Here is a 23,915-nt window from a genome sequence, read left to right on the forward strand (position 1 = left end):
CAGTACATTCCCTGGGGATTAATCGCAGACATTCCGCTGTATTTTGTCCTGGTTCAGTACATTCCCTGGGGTTTATACCCCGGACAATCACCTGTATTATGTCCCGGTTCAGTACATTACTTGGGGTTTATAACACAGACCACCCCATGTATTATTTCCATGTTCAGTACATTCCCTGGAGTTTATATCCCAGACCACCCCCTGCATTAAATCCCGGTTCAGTACATTCTTGATGTTTATATCCCGGACCACCGCCAGTATTATATCCCGGGTCAGTACTTTCCCTGGGGTTTATATCACGGACCATTCCCTGTATTTTGTCCCAGTTCAGTACATTCTCTGGGGAATATATCCCGGACCACCCCCTGTATTATATCCCAGTTCAGTACATTCCCTGGATATTATATCCCGGACCACCCCCTGTATTATGTCCTGGTTCAGCGCATTTCCTGGGTTTATATCCCGGACCACACCCTGTATTATTTCCAGGTTCAGTACATTCCCTGGAGTTTATATACCGGAAAACCCCCTGTATTATTTCCCGGTTCAGTACATTCTTGATGTTTATATCCCAGACCACCGCCAGTATTATATCCCGGGTCAGTACATTCCCTGGGGTTTATATCACGGACCATTCCCTGTATTATGTCCCGGTTCAGTACATTCCCTGGATATTATATCCTGGACTGCCCCCTGTATTATGTCCTGGTTCAGCGCATTTCCTGGGGTTTATATCCCGGACCACACCCTTTATTATGTCGTGGTTCATTACATTCCCTGGGGTTTATATCCCGGACCACCCCCTGTATTATGTCCTGGTTCAGTACATTCCCTGAGGTTTATTTCCCAGACCACCCCCTGTATTATGTCCCGGTTCAGTACATTCCCTGGGGTTTATATCCCGGACCACCGCATGTATTATATCCCGGTTCAGTACATTCCCTGGGGTTTATATCCCGGACCACCCCCTGTGTTATGTCCTGGTTCAGTACATTCCCTGGCGTTTATATCAGGGACCAACCCTTGTATTATATCCAGGTTCAGTACATTCCCTGGGGTTTATATCGAGGACCACCCTCCGTATTATATCCTGGTTCAGTACATTCCCTGGGTTTTCTATCCCGGAACAGCCCGTGTATTATATCCCGGTTCAGTACATTCCCTGGGGTTTATATCCCGGACCACCCCCTGTATTATATCCTGGTTCAGTACATTCCCTGGGTTTTCTATCCCGGAACACCCCCTGTATTATATCCCAGTTCAGTACATTCCCTGGGGTTTATATACCGGACCCTTTCCTGTATTATATCCTGGTTCAGTACATTCCCTGGGGTGTATATCTCGGACCATCCCATGTATTATGCCCTGGTTCAGTACATTCCCTGTGGTTTATACCCCGGACAATCCCCTGTATTATGTCCCGGTTCAGTACATTCCCTGGGGTTTATAACCCGGACAACCCCCTGTATTATTTCCATTTTCAGTACATTCCCTGGAGTTTATATCCTGGACCACCCCCTGTATTATTTCCCGGTTCAGTACATTCTTGATGTTAATATCCCGGACCACCGCCAGTATTATGCCCCGGGCCAGTACATTCCCTGGGGATTATATCCCGGACCACTCCCTGTATAATGTCCTGGTTCAGTACATTCCCTGGGGTTTACATCCCGGACCACCGCCTGTATTATATCCAGGTTCAGTACATTCCCTGGGGTTTATATCCCGGACCACCACCTGTGTTATGTCCTGGTTCAGTACATTTCCTGGCGTTTATATCACGGACCACTCCCTGTATTATGTCCCACTTCAGTACATTCCCTGGGGTTTATATCACGGATCAACCCTTGTATTATGTCCCAGTTCAGTACATTCCCTGGGGTTTATATCACGGACCACACCGTGTATTATGTCCCAGTTCAGTACATTCCCTGGGATTTATATCACGGACCAACCCCTGTATTATGTCCCGGTTCAGTACATTCCCTGGTGTTTATATCACGGATCATTCCCTGTATTATGTCCCAGTTCAGTACTTTCCCTGGGGTTTATATCACGGAGTATTCCCTGTATTATGTTCTGGTTCAGTACATTCCCTAGGGTTTATATCCCGGACAACCCCCTCTATTATGGCCTGGTTCAGTACATTCCCTGGAGTTTATATCCCTGACCATCCGCTGTATTATGTCGTGGTTCAGTACATTCCCTGGGGTTTATATCCCTGACCATCCCCTGTATTATGTCCTGGTACAGGACATTCCCTGGGGTTTATATCTCTGACCATCCGCTGTATTATGTCCTGGTTCAGTACATTCCCTGGGGATTAATCCAGGACATTTCGCTGTATTATGCCCTGGTTCAGTTCATACTCTGGGGTTTACATCCCGGACCACCCCCTGTATTACGTCCTGGTTCAGTAAATTCCCTCGGCTTTATATCCCTGACCATCCGCTGTATTATGTTCTGGTTCAGTACATTCCCTGGGGTTTATATCCCTGACCATCCCCTGTATTATGTCCTGGTACAGGACAATCCCTGGGGTTTATATCTCTGACCATCCGCTGTATTATGTCCTGGTTCAGTACATTCACTGGGGATTAATCCAGGACATTCCGCTGTATTATGTCCTGGTTCAGTTCATACTGTGGGGTTTATATCCCGGACCATCCGCTGTATTATTTCCTGGATCAGTGCATTCCCTGGGGATTATATCCCGGACCTCCCTCTGTATTATGTCCTGGTTCAGTATATTCCCTGGGGTTTATTTCACGGACCACACCCTGTATAATGTCCTGGTTAAGTACTTTCCCTGGGGGTTATATCCCGGACCACCCCCTGTAGTATGTCCTGGTTCAGTACATTCCCTGGCGTTTATATCCCGGACCATTCCCTATATTATAACCTGGTTCAGTAAATTAACTGGGGTTTATATCCCGGACCACTCACTGTATTATGTCCCGGTCAGTACATTCCCTGGGGTTTATATCCCGGACCACTCCCTGTATTATGTCCGGTTCAGTACATTCCCTGGGGTTTATATCCCGGAAAATCCCCTGTATTAATCCTGGTACAGTACATTGCCTGGGGATTATGTCCCGGACCACCCACCTGTATTATGTGCTCATTCAGTACTTTCCTGGTGCTAATATCCCGGACCATCGCCTGTATTATGTCCTGGTTCAGTACATTCCCTGGGGATTGTATCCCGGACCTTCGCCCGCATTATGTCCTGGTTCAGTACATTCCCTGGGGTTTATATCCCGGACCACACCCTGTATATGTCCTGGTTCAGTACATTCCCAGCGGTTTATATCCCGGACCACACCCTGTATTATTTCCTGGTTCTGTACATTCCCTGGGTTTTATATCACGGACCATTCCCGGTATTATGTCCCAGTTCAGTGCATTCCCTGGGGTTTATATCACGGACCATTTCCTGTATTATATCCCGGTTCAGTACATTCACTGGGGTTTATATCCCGGACCACTCCCTGTATTATGTCCCGGTTCAGTACATTCCCAGGGGTTTATATCCCGGACCACACCCTGTATTATTTCCCGGTTCTGTACATTCCCTGGGTTTTATATCACGGACCATTCCCGGTATTATGTCCCAGTTCAGTGCATTCCCTGGGGTTTATATCACGGACCATTCCCTGTATTATATCCCGGTTCAGTACATTCACTGGGGTTTATATCCCGGACCATCCCCTGTATTATGTCCTGGGTCAGTTCATTCCCTGGGGTTGATATCCCGGACCATTCTCTGTATCATGTCCTGGTTCAGTACATTCCCTGGGGCTTATATCCCGGACCACCACCTGTATTTTGACCTGGTTCAGTACATTCCCAGGGGTTTAAATCCCGGACCACCTCCTGTATAATATCCCGGTTCAGTACATTCCGTGCGGTTTATATCCTGGACCATCATCTGTATAATGTCCTGATTCTGTACATTCCCTGAAGATTATATCCCGGACCACCCCCTGTATTATGTGCCGGTTCAGTACATTCCCTGGGGTTTATATCCAGGAACACCGCCTGTAGTATGTCCCGGTTCAGTTCTTTCCCTGGGGTTTCTATCCCGGATCACCCCCTGTATTATGTCCCAGTTCAGTACATTCCCTGCGGTTTATATCCCGGATCACCGCCTGCATTATGTCCCGGTTCAGTACATTCCCTGAGAATTATATCCCAGACCACCCCCTCTATTATATCCTGGTTCAGTACATTCCCTGTGGTTTCGATCCCGGACAATCCCATGTATTATGTCCTGGTTCAGTACATTCCCTGGGGTTTATACCCCGGACCGCATCCTGTATTAAGTCACGGTTCAGTACATTCCCTGGGGTTTAAAACCCGGACCACACCCTGTATTTTTCCAGGTTCAGTACATTCCTTGGGGTTTGTATCCCGGACCTTCGCCCGCATTATGTCCTGGTTCAGTACATTCCCTGGGGTTTATAACCCGGACCACACCCTGTATTATTTCCAGGTTCAGTACATTCCCTGGGGTTTATATCCCGGATCAACCCCTGTATTATGTCTTGGTTCAGTACATTCCCTGGGGATTAATCCCGGACATTCCGCTGTATTGTGTCCTTGTTCGATACATTCCCTGGGGTTTATACCCCGAACAATCCCCTGTATTATGTCGTGGTTCAGTACATTCCCTGGGGTTTGTATCCTGGACCACACCCTGTATTATGTCCCGGGTCAGTACATTCCCTGGGATTTATATCCCGGACCACCCCCTGTATTATGTCTTCATTCAGTATATTCCCTGGGGTTTATATCCCGGACCACTCCCTGTATTATGTCCCGATTCAATATATTCCCTGGGATTTATATCCCAGACCACCCCTTGTATTATTTCCCAGTTCAATACATTCCCTGGGGTTTATATCCCGGACCACCCCCTGTATTATGTCCCAGTTCACTACATTCCCTGGGGTTAATATCCAGGACCAACCCCTGTAATATGTCCTGGTTCAGTACATTCCCTGGGGTTTGTATCCCGGAACCACCCCCTGTATTATGTCCTGGTTCAGTACATTCCCTGGGGTTTATATCCCGGACACCCCCCCCCCTGTATTATGTCCCGGTTCAGTACATTCCCTGGGGATTATATCCCGGACTACCTCCAGTATTATGTCCTGGTTCAGTTCATACTCTGGTCTTTATATCCCGGACCCCCCCCCCCCCCCCTGTATTATGTCCCGGTTCAGTACATTCCCTGGGGTATATATCTCGGACCACCTCTGTATTATTTCCCGGTTCAGTACATTCCCTGGGGTATATATCCCGGTCAACCTCTGTTTATTTCCCGGTTCAGTTCATTCCCTGGTGTTTATATCCCGGACCACCCCCTGTATTATGTCCTGGTTCAGTACATTCCCTGGGGTTTATATCCCGGACGACCCGCTGTATTATGTATCGGTTCAGTACATTGCTTGAGGTTTATATCCCGGACCACCTCTGTATTAATTCCCGGTTCAGTACATTCCCTATTGGTTTATATCCCGGACCATTCCATTTATTATGTCCCGGTACAGTACATTCCCTGGGGTTTATATCCTGGACCATCCCCTGTATTATGCTCCGGTTCCAGCCATTCCCTGGGGTTTATATCCCGGACCAGCGCTGTTATACTTTAAAATCCCTCTTTGTCTGTTTATAACATTTTGGAACTGAGCAGCCGTGCTGTCAGAGCTTTGTCCTGAATAGAGTCGAGTTAATTCAGTAATAATGTGACAGACTGTATCCCAGCGAACAGTGACTTTCTTACCGTGTCTCACAGATTGTCCAGAGCCGCCAGTCGCAGAATGCAAACTGAGACATGACTGGCACCCAGGACTGACATATGAGGAGAGACTAGATCGACTGGGCCTGTATTCATTGGCGTTTAGAAGAATGAGCGGGGAACTCATAGAAACGTCTGAAATTCTGACGGGACTGGACCTGTTAGATGCAGGAAGAATTTTCCTGATGTTGGGGAGTTCCAGAACCAGGTGTCACAGTCTAAGAGTAAGAGGTAAGCCATTTAGGACTGAGATGAGGAGAAACTTAGAGAGTTGATAACCTGAGGAATTCTCTACCGCTGTTAGTTATTGATCCCAGGTCGTTTGATATATTCAAGAGGGTGTTTGATATGGCCCTCATTGATAAATGCATCAAGGGATATGGAGAGAATGCAGGAAAGGGGTACTGAGGTGAATGATCAGCCATGATCATATTGAATGACGGTGCAGGTTCGAAGGGCCTAATGGCCTACTCCTCATCTATTTTCTATCTTTCTCCGGATAGACTGCAGGGAGCAATAGTGAGCCTGCTTGAGAGCCAGGAAGCAAGAGTGCGCCTGCGCAACAGAGCCAGGTATATCACGTGCTCTCATCCAAATTATTGGTGGAACAGGATAGAGGACCTGAATGAAGGCTAGTTATTCCTATCTGTCTTTGCTCTTGTACTGTCCGATATATCGAGCATTTGTTAATTGCCTGGAACCAATATTACACTCACTTGCGTAAAGGCTTTCTCTAAACAGTTGTCAGATGAATAAAGTGTGTCTCTTGTAAATAGAACTAGCAGATCTTCTGCCATTAGTAACTCGTTTAACATTTCATTAAACTTTGCTGTCTGAGTGGTAGCAGGAAATTAATGTGACAGGAGATAGGTTGGGCTAAGTTAAGTGTGAATCTTGCAGGAACGGTGCTTTATAAACAAGAATTAATTAATTACTGGTGAATACCTATGGCATTGCTCAAAGTTGCACTGATGCATTGGAAAATATTTTTATTGTTTTTGTAGGAGGAGGTCGGAACAGCAGGCGGGCATGTGCAATTGTGCGAACAAGTCTGTTTGCTCAATTTCTCTTTTTAAAAAGGGATGAAACAGGCTTTATCAATATAAGAACCATTATTAAACCACAGCAAGAGGGGGTATCGCGAATTATGTGCATCTGTAAAACCTACTGCACCCTCACATCAGCTGTATGCTCTTATTTTCATATTGTGGCCAATGTATTATAATTATTCCAGATATCCAGAAGATGTCCCAACGCCTGGTCCGCTGACCTCACAGACAGCAGTTTACATTGAATGATTCGCAGTCTCTCGGATATAAATTGGAGCCAGTTCCTCTTGTGCTGAGATCTGACAGAGTGTTACCCTGGCAACAGAGGAAATCACTGAGCTAAATTAAATTAAAAGGGAAGTTACAAAACCAACATCACATGTTCTGAGTTTAGTTAAAAAGAAGATTAACCCTGAACATTCAGCCAGTTTTTCTAACCAGGAAAGTAGGATTCCAGTAACAGGTTTATTTTACACCACCAGACCTGACACTGCGGATGTACTGAATCCACCTTCAGTTCCAGCTGTCGAAAATGTGAAGCAGCGCCTCATCTACAGAAGTACACCGATAAAATATTCACATTGTTATAAATGGAAAAGTCACCTTGCAAAATATGATCATCTTAAAACCGTCTAAATCAGTTAAAGCTAACAATAACCATTTCAATTGATGCAAAAAAATTTAATTTGATGGCCAATATCTGCTTTACAACATCTTGACATATCTGAAACATTATAAAATGTCACTAAACACGTCATTTCATCAAACCAGTTCCTCTTTACTGGACTGAAAACTCGTGTTTATTTGCTGTTAAAATAATTTCCCCTCAATAATCAGGTGATTGTGTTGAACGAGTATGGAAACGAATCTATAAACTATTGGCACAAATACCGCTCTCAGTTTAATAAAAGGATCCCTTGACCGACGCAGGGAGCTGGATCAGGAGACAGCTGAGAACCTTTATTCTGACATAACACACAACATATTCAATTTGAATTAATCTTAGGACTCTTAACGTAAAAACGTATAATGCTTCGTCATAATTTTATCAGCGGTTTATATTTCAATAACATTTAATTAAGCTGTAATTGTTATTTTTGTATTCCTTCCTGGGACCTGGCCGCCGTTGCCAAGGCCAGCCTTGAGAAGCTGGTGGTTAGCTGTCTGCTGAAATCACTGCAGTCGTGTGGTGAAGGTATTGCCAGAATATACATCTTTATAGCTGTTTGGTTCAATGGAGTGGCTTGCTAGACTATTTCACAGGGGGGTTAAGCACCAATCACATTGCTGTGGGTCTGGAGTCACATATATGGCAGACCAAGTAAAAATGGCAGATTTCCATCCGTAAAGGACATTCGTGAACCAGATGGGGTTTAACGACAATCTGGTAGTTACATGATGCTCACCTTTTACTCCAGATTCATTTACTTAACTCAATGTAAATTTCCCTGCTTCGTGATGTAATTTATCTAATATCTCCAGGTCATTAGATTTCTGATGTACTAGTTCAGTAACATAACCATAATGTAATATACAACTATTATACATGGGTGAGACGATTCTGTGGTCTAGGTGTGCAACAACCGAATCCCCACAAATCGCCAGCTGTAACCTCAGAGCAGTGTTTTAATTATATTCCCGCTGCTCAAAGGCCCAATACCGTAGTATGATGCAGTGTATATGGATTTTCGCAAAGCTTCTGATAATGTCGCACATGGCAGATTGGCCACGACAGTAATTGCCCATTGGATCGAGGGTTAAGAGATAAGTTGGATCCAACATTGGCTCAGAGCAGGAAGCAAAGGGTAATGATTTATGAGTGTTTTTGAGACTGGAAGGCTGTACAGTGGGGTTCCATAGGGCTCAGTTTTGGGTCCCTTGCTTTTTATGCTATATATCAATGAACTTGACTTGAATGTTGAGGGTATGATTAAGTAGTTTACAGATTACACCAAAATATCTGTGCGGTTGACAATGAAGAAGAATGCTGCAGACTGCAGGAAGATATCAATGAACTGGTCAGTTGGGCAGAACAGAAGCAAATGGAATTCAATCCGCAGAAGTGTGAGATAATGCATTTAGGGAGGTCGAACAAGGCAAGGGAATATACATTAAATGGTAGGACACTGAAAAGTGTAGAGGAAAAAAAGTGGCCTTGGAGTGCAGGTCCACATATTCCTGAAGCTAGCAGGCCAGCTCGATAAGGTGGTTAAGAAGTCATATGCCTTTATTAGTCGAGGCATGGAATACAAGAACAAGGAGGTTATGCTTGAATTGTAGGCTGCAGCTGAACGACTTCGTGCAGTTCTGGTCACCACGTTACAGGAAAGATATTGATTGCACTGGAGATTTACAAGAATGTTGCCTGGACTGGAAAATTTTGGCTGTGCGGAAAGTTTGGAGATGTTGGGTCTGTTTTCTTTGAAAAGGTGGACGCTGAGGGGAGACCAGCTTGGGGTGTATAAAATGATTAGGGGCCTGGCTAGCGTGGATAGGAAGGACGTGTTTCGCTTGGCAGAGCGCTCAACGAGCAGGGGACATAGATTTAAAATAATTGGTAAGAGGTTTGGATGAGATATGATCGACAATATTTTTAGCAGAGTGTGGCAGCCATCTGAATCTCACTGCCTGAAAGGTTGTAGAGGGAGGAACTTTCATTACATTTAAAAAATACTTGGATGTGAACTTAAAATGCCATAACCTACAGGGCAACGGATCTAGAGGTGGAAAGTGGGTTTAGGCTGGATAGCTCTTGGTTGGCCAGCGCGGACATGACGGATCGAAATGATCTCCTTCCATGTTGTAAATGTCCATGATTCTCTGATTCTATGTCTACCTGGGAGCTTGTTAGCAGGGTGATCAATATTACAAATAGGAATTCCTCTATTTTTAATATCTTACAATATCTCTTATCACTAGTGGTCATTATTGCAATTAGCTACAGTTGTAGTTTTAATATATTACAATTCCCCATGTCTGTAGTCATTAATATTATAATTGAGTATACATGTAGTTTTGAATGCATTGCAAATTTCCAATACTTTATAATACAATTGGATACATGTGTAGTTTTAATATATACAATTTTCCATGTCTGTGTGATCAACATTACAATTGGATGTACCTGTAGTTTGTAACATTTTTCATTCCTGATGCCTGCAGTCATCACAATGTCAGTCATCATCCTCTTTCTGCTGTTAATAAACTATTACTATTAATCGTGAATGACGGTGCATATATATTATAATGCTACAAATTAATGTATTATAAATGTTGCAAGAATTTGAACTTTAAATCTTCCAGTTGAATGAGAAGAAAGAGGAAGTTGAATCGAGTCTCTGGGTGTGAAAAAAGTGAGTTTGAAAACTCAATGATAGAAAATGATAAACATTTAGGACATAAATATAAACGCCTAGTACATTGATCCCGGTCCTGCCCAGGTGCAGCCCGTTCGGTTTGTACTGGCCACACCTTCCCTAGAATTGGATCCAATGTTCCACGAATTTGAATCTCTCTCTTTTGCACCACTCCTCAAGCCACGTATTCATCTGTGCTATCCTGGGATTCCTACTCCGACTAGCACGTGGCACTGGTAGCAATCCTGAGTTTACTACTTTTGAGGTCCTACTTTTTAATTTAGCTCCTAGCTCCCTACATTCGTCTCGGAGGACCTCATCATGTTTTTTTACCGATATTTTTAGTACCTATATGCACGACGACAACTGGCTGTTGACCCTCCTTTTTCAGAATGCCCTGCACCCGCTCCGAGACATTCTTGACCCTTGCACCAGAAACGCCTATCTATTATCCTTGCAATTGAATCCCCTATCACTATCGCTCTCACACTCATTTTCCTGCCCTCCTGTGCAGCAGAGCAACCCACGGTGCTATGAATTTGGCTGCTGATGCCCTCCCCTGATGAGCCATCCCGCTCAACAGCAGGCAAAGCAGTGTATCTGTTTTGTAGGGTGATGTCCGCAGGGGACCCCTGCACTACCTTCCTTGCACTGCTTTTCCTGTTGGTCACCCATCCCCTTTCTGGCTGTGTACCCTTTTCCTGCGGTAAGACCAACTCACTAAACGTGATATTCACATCATTCTCAGCATCGTGCATGCTCCAGAGTGAATCCACCTGCAGCTCCAGTGCCACAATGCGGTCCGTCAGGAGCTGCAGGCAGATACAATTCCCGCACACGTAGTTGTCAGAGACTCAGGAAGCATCCCTGACTACCCACATTGTACAGGAGGAGCATAACACGTGTCCGAGCTGTCCTGCCATGAATTGACCCTTAGATAAACTTAAATTGGCAACAACAATGCTAAAGATTACTTACTGATATAGAAAGGAAAAAGAAAAACTACTTAGCAACCACCAGCCAATCACTTACCCCCTTGGATGTGAAGTTACCTTTCGATTTCCTTCTACTTCTTTTTTTCCTCGCTGCTGAAGCTGCAAATTCCCGCTCTGCCTCCTGACTCACCGCTGGCCTCTCGAACTCTCTCCTTTCTCACACTAGACTATCTCAATTTTTATACATTAGGTTACTCTCATGGACAAATCCCAGCTCACCATACGTTCTAGAATGCTTCTCCTAGCCTTGGGATCCAGGGAAGTTATTGGAAAAATACCAGTGAGAGAAGCAATACTAAAAATAATTCAGTGGGAGAAATAATTCGCTATTAATTTGGTTTAATTTTATTTTTATGGATTTCCAGAAGGCATTTGAGAAAGTCCCACATAAGAGATTGTTATCTGAGGTTGACGCCGATGCAATTGAGGGCACATTACTGACGTGGTTGGGAAATTGGCTAAACGACAGGAGACGGACTGTAGGGATAAAGGCCGGTACTCAAATTGGCAGGATGTGACTAGTGGTGTCCCGCAGAGATCTGTGCTGGGGCCTCAACTATTCACAGTATTTATTAATGACTTGGACGATGGCACAGAAAGTCATATATCATAATTTGCCGATGACACAAAAATAGGCGGCCTTGCAGGCAGTGTAGATGAAAGCATAAAATTACAAAAGGATATCGACAGATTCAGTGAATGGGCAAAAGTGGCAAATAGATTTCAATGTAGGCAAATATGAGGTCATAAGGAGTGATTTATCATAGTGAACTGGAAACAGCTGCTTGTAGGTAAATCAGTGTCAGAACAGTGGGAGGCATTCAAGAAGATTCAAAAGGTTTAGGCCAAACATGTGCCCTTAAAGAAAAAAGCTGGGAAAAATAATTTTAGAGCCCCCTGGATGTCTAGGGACTTAAGAAAAAAAGGGACGCTTAGGTCACATATCAACGGCTAAATACTTTAGAATCTTTAGAGGAATATAGAAAGATCAGAGGTAAAATTAAAATTAGATTAGGAATGCTAAGAGAGAGCACGAGAAATTGTTGGCCAGTAAAATTAAGGAAAACCCTAAGATGTTCTATAAATATATAAGAGTAAGAGGGTAACTAAGGAAAGGGTAGGGCCTGTTCGAGGGTAATCTTTGTGGGGAGGCGGAATATCTGGGTAGGATTCTTCAGGAATACTTTGCATCTGTTTTCACAAAGGAAAGAGGTAATGCAGATATTGCTACCGAGGAGGAGTGCGATATTCTGGTTGAAATATATTTAGTGAGAGAGGACATATTAAGTGGTTTAGCAGCTTTTAAAGTAGATAAATCCCCAGGCCCGAATGAAATGCATCCCAGGTTGTTGCGCGAAGTAAAAGAGGAAACAGCATGGACCTTCACTATAATTTTCCAGTCCTCTTTGGATATGGGCATGGTGCCGGAGGATTGGAGGACTGGTAATGTTTAAAAAGGGAAAAAGGGATAGGCCAAGTAATTCCAGGCCTGTCAGCCTAACCTCAGTGGAGGGAAAATTATTGGAAAAAGTCCTGAAAGACATCCCGGATAAATCTGCATTTGGATAGGCAAGAAATAATTAGCGACAGTCAGCACAGATTTGTTGAGGGAAGATCATGTTTGACTAACCTGATTGAATTTTTTGAGGAGATAACCACGAGGGTCAAATAGGGTAGTGTGTACGATGTAGCTTAAATGGACTTTAGCAAGGCTATTGATAAGGACCCGCATGGTAGATTGGTCATAGAAACTTAGAAACGAAAAAAAATAGATGCAAGAATAGGCCATTCGGCCCTTCGAACCTGTACCGCCATTCAATAAGATCATGGCTGATCATTCCTTCAGTACCCCTTTCCTGCTTTCTCTCCATACCCCTTGATCCCCTTAACTGTAAGAGCCATATCTAACTCCCTCTTGAATATATCAAGTGAACTGGCATCGACAACTCTCTGCAGCTGGGAATTCCACAGGTTAACAAAACTCTGAGTGAAGAAGTTTCTCCTCATCTCAGTCCTAAATGGCCTACCACTTATCCAAAGACTATGTCCCCTGGATCTGGACCTCCCCAACATCGGGAACATTCTTCCCGCATCTAACCTGTCCCGTCCCATCAGAATCTAATATGTTTCTATGAGATCCCCTCTCATCCTTCTAAACTCCAGTGAATAAAGGCCCAGTTGATCCAGTCTCTCCTCATATGACAGCTCAGCCATCCCTGGAATCACTCTGGTGAACCTTCACGACCCTCCCTCAACTGCACGAACGTCCTTCCTCAGACTAGGAGACCAAAACTGAACACAATATTCCAGGTGAGACCACACTAAGGCCCTGTACAACTGCAGTAAGATCTCCCTGCTCCTATATTCAAATCCCCTAGATATGAAGGCCAGCATACCAATTGCCTTCTTTGCCGTCTGCTGTAGCTGCATACCAACTTTCAATGACTGATGAACCATGACACCCTGATCTCGTTGCACCTCCCCTTTTCCTAGTCTGCCACCATTCAGATAATATTCTACCTTCGTGTTTTTGCCCCCAAAATGGAAAACCTCACATTTATCCGCATTATACTGCATCTGCCATGCATATGCCCACTCACCTAAACTGTTCAAGTCACCTAGCAGTCTCTTAGCGTCCTCCTCACAGCTCACACCGCCACCCAGCTTCGTGTCATCTGCAAACTTGGAGATATTACACTCTATTCCTTCATCCAAATCGTTAATGTATATTGTAAAGAGCTGGGGTCCCAGCACTGAGCCCTGAGGCACTCCACTAGTCACTGCCTGCCATTTTGTAAATGATCCGTTTATCCCGACTCTCTGCTTCCTGTCTGCCAACCAGTTCGCTATACACGTCAGTATATTGCTCCCAATACCATGTGCTTTGATTTTGCACAACAATCTCTTGTGCGGGACCTTGTCAAAAGCCTTTTGAAAGTCCAAATACTCTACATCCACTGGTTCTCCCTTGTCCACTTTGTTAGTTACATCCTCAAAAAATTCCAGAAGATTCGTCAAGCATGATTGCCCTTTCATAAATCCATGCTGACTTAGTTCGATCCTGTCACCGCTTTCCAAATGCGCTGCTATTTCATCCTTGGTGATCGATTCCAACATTTTCTCCACTACTGATGTCATGCTGACCGGTCTATAATTACCCGTTTTCTCTCACCCACTATTTTTAAAAAGTGGTGTTATATTAGCTAGCCTTCAATCCTTGGGAACTGATCCAGAGTCGATAGACTCTTGGAAAATGATCACCAATGCATCCACTATTTCTAGGGCCACTACTTGAGCTCTCTGGGATGCAGACTATCAGGCCCCGGGGATTTATCGGCCTTCAATTCCATCAATTTCCCTAACACAATTTCCCGCCTAATAAGAATATCCTTCAGTTCTTCCTTCTCACTAGACCCACTGTCCCCTAGTACCTTCGGAAGGTTATTTGTATCTTCATTCTTGAAGGCAGAACCGAAGTATTGGTTCAATTGGTCTGCCATTTCTTTGTTCCCCATTATAGTTTCACCTGAATCCGACTGCAAGGGACCTACATTTGTCTTTATTAATCTTTTTCTCTTCACATATTTACAGAAGCTTTTGCAGTCAGTTTTTATATTCCCTGCAAGCTTCCTCTCGTACTCTGTTTCCCCCCTCTTAATGAAACACTTAGACCTCCTCTGTTGAATTCTAAATTTCTCCCAGTCCTCAGGTTTGTTGCTTTTTCTATCCAATTTTTATGCCTCTTCCTTGGCTTTAACAGTATCCTTAATTTCCTTTGTTAGCCATGGTTGAGCCACCTTCCCAGTATTATTTTTACTCCAGACAGGGATGTACATTTTCTGAAGTTCAACCATGTGATCTTTAAATGTTTGCCATTGCTTATCCACCGTCAACCCTTTTTGTATCGTTTGCCAGAATATTCTAGCCAATTCACGCCTCATACCGTCGAAGGTACCTTTCCTTATGTTCAGGACCCTAGTTTGCGAATTAACTTTGTCACTCTCCATCTTAATAAGGAATTCTACCATATTATGATCACTTTTCCCTAAGTGGCGTCGCACAACAAGATTGCTAATTAGTCCTTTCTCATTACACATCACCCAGTCTTGGATGGCCAGCTCCCTGGTTGGTTCCTCGACATATTGGTCTCGAAAACCATCCCTAATACACTGCAGGAAATCCTCCCCCACCGCATTGCTACCAGTTTGGTTAACCTAATCAATGTGCAGATTAAAGTATCCCATGATTACTGCTGTATCTTTCTTGCACACATCCCTTATTTCTTGTTTGATGCTGTCCCCAACCTCACTACTACTATTTGGTGGTCTGTACACAAAACCCACTGGCGTTTTCTGCCCTTTGGAATTCCACAGCTCCACCCATACCGATTCCATATCATCCAGGCTAATGTCCTTCCATGCAATTGCATTGATTTCATCTTTAACCAGCAACGCCACCCCGCCTCTTTTTATTTTCTGTCTATCCTTCCTAAATGTTGAATACCCTTGGATGTTGATTTGCAAGCCCTGATCAACCGAGACCCATGTCTCCGTGATGCCAATCACATTGTATCCGTTAACTGCTATCTGTGCAGTTAAATCATCCACTTTATTCCGAATACTCCTCGCATTGAGGCACAGAGCCTTCAGGCTTGTCCTTTTTTTAAACACACTTTGTCCCTTTAGAATTTTACTGCAATGTGGCCCTGTTTGTTTATTGCCTTGGGTTTATCTGCCCTACACTTTTACTATTCTCCTTTCTATATTTTGCTCCTGCCTCCTTTTTATTTCCCTCTGTCTCTCGGAAAAGGTTGACTGAAGAAAATGTTGGTCCCTTAGAAGATGAGAAGGGGGATTTAATAATGGTAAATGTGGAAATGGCTGAGATCATAAACAATTATTTTGCTTCGGTCTTCAGAGTGGAAGACACAAAAACCATGCCAAAAATTGCTGGTCCCTGGAATGTGGGAAGGGAAGACCTTGAGATAATCACTATCACTAGGGAGGTAGTGCTTGACAGGCTAATGGGACTCAAGGTAGACAAGTCCCCTGGTCCTGATGAAATTCATCCCAAGGTATTGAAAGAGAGGGCAGAAGTTATTGCAGATGCATTCGTTATAATCTACCAAAATTCTCTGGACTCTTGGGAGGTACTAGGGGATTGGAAAGCAGCTAATGTAACACCTCTGTTTAAAAAAGCGGGCAAACAAAAGGCAGGTAACTTTAGGCCGGATAGTTTAACATCTGTAGTCGGGAAAATGCTTGAAGCTATCATTACTGAAGAAATAGCGGGACATCTAGATTGGAATAGTGCAATCAAGCAGACGCAACATGGATTCATGAAGGGGAAATCATGTTTAATTAATTTACTCGAATTCTTTGATGATATAATGAGCATGGTGGATAAAGGTGTACAGAAGGATGTGGTGCATTTACATTTCCAAAAGGCATTCTATAAGGTGCCACACAAAAGGTTACTGCAGAAGATAAAGGTACGCGGAGTCAGAGGAAATGTATTAGCATGGATAGAGAATTGGCTGGCTAACAAAAAACATAGAGTCGGGATAAATGGGTCCTTTTCGGGATGGAAATCGGTGGTTAGTGTTGTGCCACAGGGATCGGCGCTGGGACCACAACTGTTTACAATATACATAGATGACCTGTAAGAGGGGACAGAGTGTAGTGTAACACAATTTGCAGATGACACAAAGATTAGTGGGGAAGCGGGTTGTGTAGAGGACACAGAGAGGCTGCAAAGAGATTTAGATAGGTTAAGCGAATGGGCTAAGGTTTGGCAGATGAAATACAATGCCGGAAAGTGTGAGGTTATCCACCTTTGAAAAAAAACAGTAAAAGGGAATATTATTTGAATGGGGAGAAATTACAACATGCTGCAGTGCAGAGGGACCTGGAGGTCCTTGTGCATGAATCCCAAAAAGTTAGTTTGCAGGTGCAGCAGGGAATCGGGTAGGCGAATGCAATGTTGGCCTTCATTGCGAGAGGGATGGAGTACAAAAGCAGGGAGGTCATGCTGCAACTGTACAGGGTATTGGTGAGACCGCACCTGGAGTACTGCGTGCAGTTTTGGTCACCTTGCTTCAGGAAGGATATACTAGCTTTGGATGGGGTACAGAGACGTTTCACTAGGATGATTCCGGAGATGAGGGGGTTACCTTATGATGATAGATTGAGTAGACTGTGTCTTTGCTCGTTGGATTTCAGAAGGATGAGGGGTGATCTTATAGAAACATTTAAAATCATGAAAGGGATAGACAAGATCGAGGCAGAGAGGTTGGTTCCTTTGGTCGGGGAGACTTGAACTCGGGGGCACAGCATCAAAATACGGGGGAGCCAATTTAAAACCGAGTTGAGAAAGAATTGCTTCTCCCAGAGGGTTGTGAATCGGTGGAATTCTCTGCCCAAGGAAGCAGTTGAGGCTAGCTCATTGAATGTATTCAAATCACAGGTAGAAATATTTTTAACCAATTAGGGATCTAAGGGTTACGGGGAGCGGGCGGGTAAGTGGAGCTGAGTCCACGGCTGGATCAGCCATGATCTTGTTGAATGGCGGAGCAGGCTGAGGGACGAGTTGGCTTACTCTTGTTGCTAATTCTTATGTTCTTATTTTCTTATGTTCTTATGTTCTTATTTTCCCTGCATAGGTTCCCATCCCCCTTCCATGTTAGTTTTACTCCTTCCCAAGAGCAGTAGCAAACACTCCCCCTAGGATATTAGTTCCGGTCATGAAGGTTAAAGCCCATGGGATCCAGGGCAAAGTGGCAAGTTGGATCCAAAATTGGCTTGGAGGTAGGAAGCAAAGTGTAATGATTGATGGATGCTTTTGTGACTGGAAGGATGTTTCCAGTGGTGTTCCACAGCGCTCAGTACTGAATCTCTTGCGTTTTGTGATATATATCAATGATCTAGATTTGAATATAGGAAGTATGAATAATAAGTTTGCAGGCGATACTAAAATTGCCTGTATGGTTGATAATGAAGAGGAAAGTCATGGGCTGCAGGAGGATATCTATCTACTGGTCAGGTGGGTAGAGCAGCGGCAAATGGAATTTAATTTAGAGAAGTGTGAGGTGATGCAGTTTGGGAGGGCCAATAAGGAAAAGGTGTACACATTAAGTGGTAGGTCAGTTAATAGTGTCGATGAACAAAGGGATCTTGGAGCGCTTGTCCACAGATCCCTGAAAGTAGCAGGCCAGGTGGATAAGGTGGTCAAGAAGGCATACGGAATGCTTGCCTTTAATGGCCGAGACATAGAATATAATAGCAGGGTGGTTATGCTTAAATTGTATTATACTTTGGTTAGGCCACAGCTGAAGTACTGCGTGCAGTCCTGTTCGTTGTATTTTCGGAAGGACGCGATTGCACTAGAGAGGGTGCAGAGGAGATTTACGAGGATGTTGCCTGGAATGTAGAATCTTAGTTATGAGGACAGATTGGATAGGCTGGGTTTGTTCTCATTGGAACAGAGGAGATTGAGAGGAGACCTCATCGAGGTATACAAAATATTGAGAGGCCTGGATAATAAGGGTATATTTCCATTGGTGGAGGGGGCTATTTCGAGGTGGCATAGTGTTTAGGTGGTTGGTGGAAGGTTTAGAGGGGATTTGAGAGGGGGCTTCTTTACACAGAGGGTTGTGGGGATCTGGAACTCGCTGCCTGGACGAGTGGTGGATGCAAAAACCCTCGTCACTTTTAAGAGATGGCTGGATGGGTATTAAAGTGCAGTAACCTGCAGGGTTACTGAACTAGAGCTCGTAATTGAGATTAGATTAGATGACCTTTTGTAGGTCGGCACAGATATAATGGTAAATACTGCAGGAAATAGAATACAGCCAGAGTGATGTCCTCGACGGGTTGGAGAGGAATTTTCCCAAATATTTTCTCCCTAAATTGGCCAGGGTTTTTACCTGGCTTTCGCCTCTCTGAGGATATCATATGGCTCGAGTTGGGGTGGAGTGTAGATGTTTTTAGTATAAGGGATGTTGCAGTGGTGTGGGAAGGACTGGTTGGGCTGGGTGCACTTTGCATTTCCGTCGTTGTTCATAGGTTTATGTGTAACATTTGGGGCTGCTGACAAAGGGCTGTGTGGCTCTTTGACTGCAGGTGCGGACACGATGGCCTCCTCCGGCGCTGTAAATTTCTATGTTTCTATCCACATTGGACCTAAGAAGGATATAACATGGTACTTTCTAAATGGTGAAAAGTTAGAAACATTGGAGATCCAAAGAGACTGGGGGATCCAGGTACATCGATCATTAAAATGCCAGACACAGGTACAAAAAATAATTAAACAAACTAATGGAATGTTGGCCTTTATATCTGGAAAACTAGACCATAAGGGGATAGAAGTTATACTGCAGCCAAACAAAACCCTAATTGGACCCTGGAGTACAGTGAGCAGTTCTGGGCACCACACCTTAGGAAGTATATATTGGCCTTGGAAGGAGTGCTAGAATGATCCCCCCGGACTTCAAGTGTTAGGGTATGAGGAAAGACTACACACATTAGTGTTGTATTCCCAAAATTCAGAAAGTTAAGGTGTGATCTGATTGAAATTTTCAGGATATTACGGGAAACAGAGAGGGTAGATATAGCGAAACTATTTCTGCTGGTTGGCGATTCTAGGACTAGGGGCCATAGTCTAAAAATTAGAGCCCGACGTTTCAAGAGTGAGATTATGAAACGCTTCTACACACAAGGTGGAAGATGTTTGGAACTATCTTCTGCAAACGGCCAATGATGCACGATGAATTGATCGTTTTGAATCAAAGATTGATAGCTTTCTGTTAACCCATGTTTAGGGATGTAGGCCAAAGGTAATAAGGGATGTGGAATTAGGTCATAGATCAGCTACAGTCTCATTGAATAGCGGAACTGGCTCCAGGGGCTCAATGGCCTACTACTGTTCCTATGTTACACGCAGAAATGATTGCGGCCATGGAAACCACCGGGAGGTATCCCAAGAAAGGTACAGCACGGGCCAGCATCGAGGTCGGTGCCCAGGAAAGTTATAGCATGGGCCATCAGTGAGGTCGTGACCCAGGAAAGTTATAGCAAGGGCCATCCGTGAGGTCGTGACCCAGGAAAGTTATAGCATGGGCCATCAGTTAGGTCGTGAACCAGGAAAGTTAGAGCACGGGCCATCAGTGAGGTCGGGGCCCAGTGAAGGTACAGCACGGGCCAGCATCGAGGTCCTGACCCAGGAAAGTTATTGCACGGGCCACCAGTGAGGTCCGGGCCCAGGGAAGGTACACCACGGGCCAGCATCGAGCTCGTGACCCAGGAAAGTTATAGCACGGGCCATCAGTAAGGTCGGGACCCAGGGACGTTATAGCACGGGCCATCATTGAGGTCAGGACCCAGGAAAGTTATAGAACTGGCCAGCATCGCGGTCGCGACCCAGGTAAGTTATAGCACAGGCCATCAGTGAGGTCGGGGACTAGGGAAGGTACAGCACGGGAGAGCATCGAGGTCGCGACCCAGGAAAGTTATAGCACGGGCCAGCATCAAGGTCGTGACCCAGGAAAGTTATAGCACGGGCCATCACCTGAGGTCGGGACCCAGGAAAGTTATAGCACGGGCCATCAGTGAGGTCGGGGCCCAGCAAAGGTACAGCACGGGCCATCAGTGAGGTCGGGAACCAGGGAAGGTACAGCACGTTCCAGCAGCGAAGACAGGAGACAGAAAAGGTACAGTACAGGCCAGCAGCGAAATCGGGACCAGCAGCGAGGTCGGGACATGAGGCCAGAATCGGTGTAGTCATTAGTAAAGAACCAACGACCAAAGCGTGAGCGGCTGGAGAGAGCGGAAAAAGTACAGCAGAGCTTGCCCATGGAGGGCAGTGAGCTGGAGTTGGAACCGGGGGACTCGGGGCACAGGTTCAGCATACTGTGGACAAATTGTAAGCTGCTCAAAGATTAATGCGCTCACCTACACTGCGATCTCTGAAATCCAGGGAGAGAGGACCTGACGGAGGGTGTCAGTTAGAATATGTGTTTCTGTGTGTACTGGGTCCATGCAGCACAGCCTCGTCTCCAATCATCTTGTATCCCCTCGCCATAGGACCAAGACCTTGCTCTGTTAAGTCCGTGTGGTAGCTGGGTGTGCAGCAGTCAACCCACATTTAAATAATTCACGTAAAGACATCTTCCACCCTCTAGAGTGAAGATCTGTACCTGGAACATCAGGACTTTCATGGCCCACTTATGACAGTGACTGCAGATCCCGCATTGGTCTCATCAGTCATCTTAGAACACATGTTCATCTGGAAGCAAGTCATCCTCAACTCCGAGGGACTGCCTAAGAAGAAGAGATGCAGCACACGCGGGATCACTAAACACAAATCCAAGACTGTTACTCACTTTCTGCGACTGAACTTGACGTGTTCCCCACAGGATCTTTCCCACCTTCGAAGTGCGAATAGGACATCCCGCCTGCAAACCTGGTTTTAAGTTTAACAGGAGCCTGCAGGCTGCGGAGACACGGTTAAGGTGCCGGTGTGTTGCTGCAGTGCTCTGCATTCTGCCTGAATGGGAAATGACTGATGATTTGTTCCAGTGTAACCTTTGCTGTTATGAAATGTTGGAGTGTTTTAATCTCAGGTCCTTTCTCATGTCTGCTGCAACTGTGTAGAAAGGGGATGTGTAAAGAGATGGTCTTTGTCTGGAAAAGTAAAACAACAAAACATCTCCATTGGAGCAAATGCGTCGTTTAACGGCGGCTTCGTTACCCAGAATTCCCACGCGGCAGAAAGTGCCCAATCAATGACCAGAGGCGCGGAGCCGGCCTGTGCTGTGAGCATGCGCAGTGCCAGTGGTGGAGATCGTCTGAGGCAGATGCGACGGTTCTGGGAGGTGATCGGCCAGGCCAGTACAGGCTGTCGGGGTAAGTGGTCACCATCTTGGACAGGGAGGGTTTAGGGCAGCGAGGTGGCCATCTGGTACAGGAGAAGGGAGTGAGCGGGGCTTCACGGCCCCAATGATCAGGTGAGACAATCATTGCCTCATTAATTTTATTGCCACTGTACAGAGCGGGGGAAGAACTGAACCCAACCAGAGCAGAGGGAGGGAGAAACCGGGATGGAGGAAAGTAATAATGGAGAGGTGCGATGGGTTTGGGATTTCAGCACAGGGAGGAGGGAGAGTGTGTGGGACGGGGATTTACAGCTTTCGGGGAACAAGAGAGGAAAGAATGTTCCATAGGAACTAGAATTGCCTCTTCACATTTTCTATCCTGCACTTCCAGTGCTAACTTTTGTAAACTATTACAGGATATTCGATGAGGAGGATTCGCAGATGGAAAACTCGAACCAATAATTTTATCAAGGTCTGACAGTCATTCGATTCATCTAAATATCATCATCCTTTGATTGTGGAAGGAGAAATGTTTGTCTGTTCTGTCTGTGGAAACAGATTTCAAACATCAGTGTGACTATAAAAGCACCGAGACACACACACACATCCGAGTGAGTGTTCCAGTGCACAGACTGAGGAAGGAGCTTTAACAAGTAACCTGAAAAAAACATCGCACCATTCACGTGTTGTGTGCCTGGCCGAGCATTCAACTCATCGTCCAAACTGGAGAGACACAAGGCCACGGGCACCATGGAGAAACCGTGGGAATGTGGGGACTGTGGGAAGGAAGTCAAATCCCCATCCCAGCTGGAAACTCATCGACGCAGTCACACCGGGGAGAAGCCATTCACCTGCTCTGAATGTGGGAAAGGATTTGCTCAGTCATCCAACCTCACTGAACACCAGCGAGTTCACACTGGGGAGAGGCCGTTCGCCTGCTCCATGTGTGGGAAGGGATTCACTTGTTCTTCCCACCTCACTGAACATAAGCGAGTTCACATTGGAGAGAGACCATTCGTCTGCTCCATATGTGGGAAAGAGTTTATTAAATCATCTCATCTTCTGAGCCACCAGCGAATTCACACTCTGGAGAGGCCGTTCAACTGCTCTGACTGTGGGAAGGGATTCTCTCAATCATCCAGCCTGCTGAGACACCAGCGAGTTCACACTGGGGAGATACCTTTTACCTGTTCCGTGTGTGGGAAGGGATTCACTCAGATATCCAACCTGCTGAGACACCAGCGAGTTCACACTGGGGAGAGGCCGTTTCCCTGCTCTGAGTGTGGGAAGAGATTAATTCGTTCATCCAACCTGCTGACACACCGCGAGTTCACAGGTGACTGCAGGGTTTGGATTCTGCTGATACTGTAGTTGTTAATCACATCCTGGCCTGAACCATGTTCACTCTGACATTTGGGGTGTGTTGCTGCTGATGTAATAACTGGGCTGGTGTTCGATTTTCTGGATTTCATCGAATCATAGAATGATTACAGCACAGAGTGAGGCCTTTCGTTCTGTCGAGCCTGCGCTGGCTCTTTGCTAGTTCCCGCCCTTTCCCCGTAGCCCTGCAAATTTTTGTCCTTGGATTGAATCTGCCCCCACCACCCTTTCAGGCCGTGCATTCCAGATCCTAACTACTCGCTGCACAAATTTTTTTTTTCCTCATGTCGCCTTTGGTTGTTTTTTCAATAACCTTAAATCTGTGTCCTCTGGTTCTCGACTCTTCCGCCAATGGGAACACTTTCTCTCTATCTACTCTGTCTAGACCTCTCATGATTTTGAAAACTTCTATCCAATCTACTCTCAACCTTCACTGCTCGAAGTATAGCAGTTTTGGTCTCC

General features: G+C 45.2%; 1 protein-coding gene across 1 annotated transcript; it reads left to right on the forward strand.

The window, feature by feature from the left end:
• Positions 1-22,823: 22,823 nt before the first annotated feature.
• On the forward strand, positions 22,824-23,444 carry LOC139238108 (zinc finger protein 383-like). Its single transcript, XM_070867457.1, has one exon. It carries the CDS (start codon positions 22,824-22,826, stop codon positions 23,442-23,444), a length of 621 nt encoding a protein of 206 aa, XP_070723558.1.
• The last annotated feature ends 471 nt before the right edge of the window (positions 23,445-23,915 follow it).

This window comes from Pristiophorus japonicus, chromosome 25 (genome assembly GCF_044704955.1).
Source record: "Pristiophorus japonicus isolate sPriJap1 chromosome 25, sPriJap1.hap1, whole genome shotgun sequence".
NCBI classification, from domain to species: domain Eukaryota; kingdom Metazoa; phylum Chordata; class Chondrichthyes; family Pristiophoridae; genus Pristiophorus; species Pristiophorus japonicus.

What these genes read in the sequence shown, in the direction of transcription:
- LOC139238108 (XM_070867457.1), top strand. Translation starts at nt 22,824, where the DNA reads ATGGAGAAACCGTGGGAATGTGGGGACTGTGGGAAGGAAGTCAAATCC.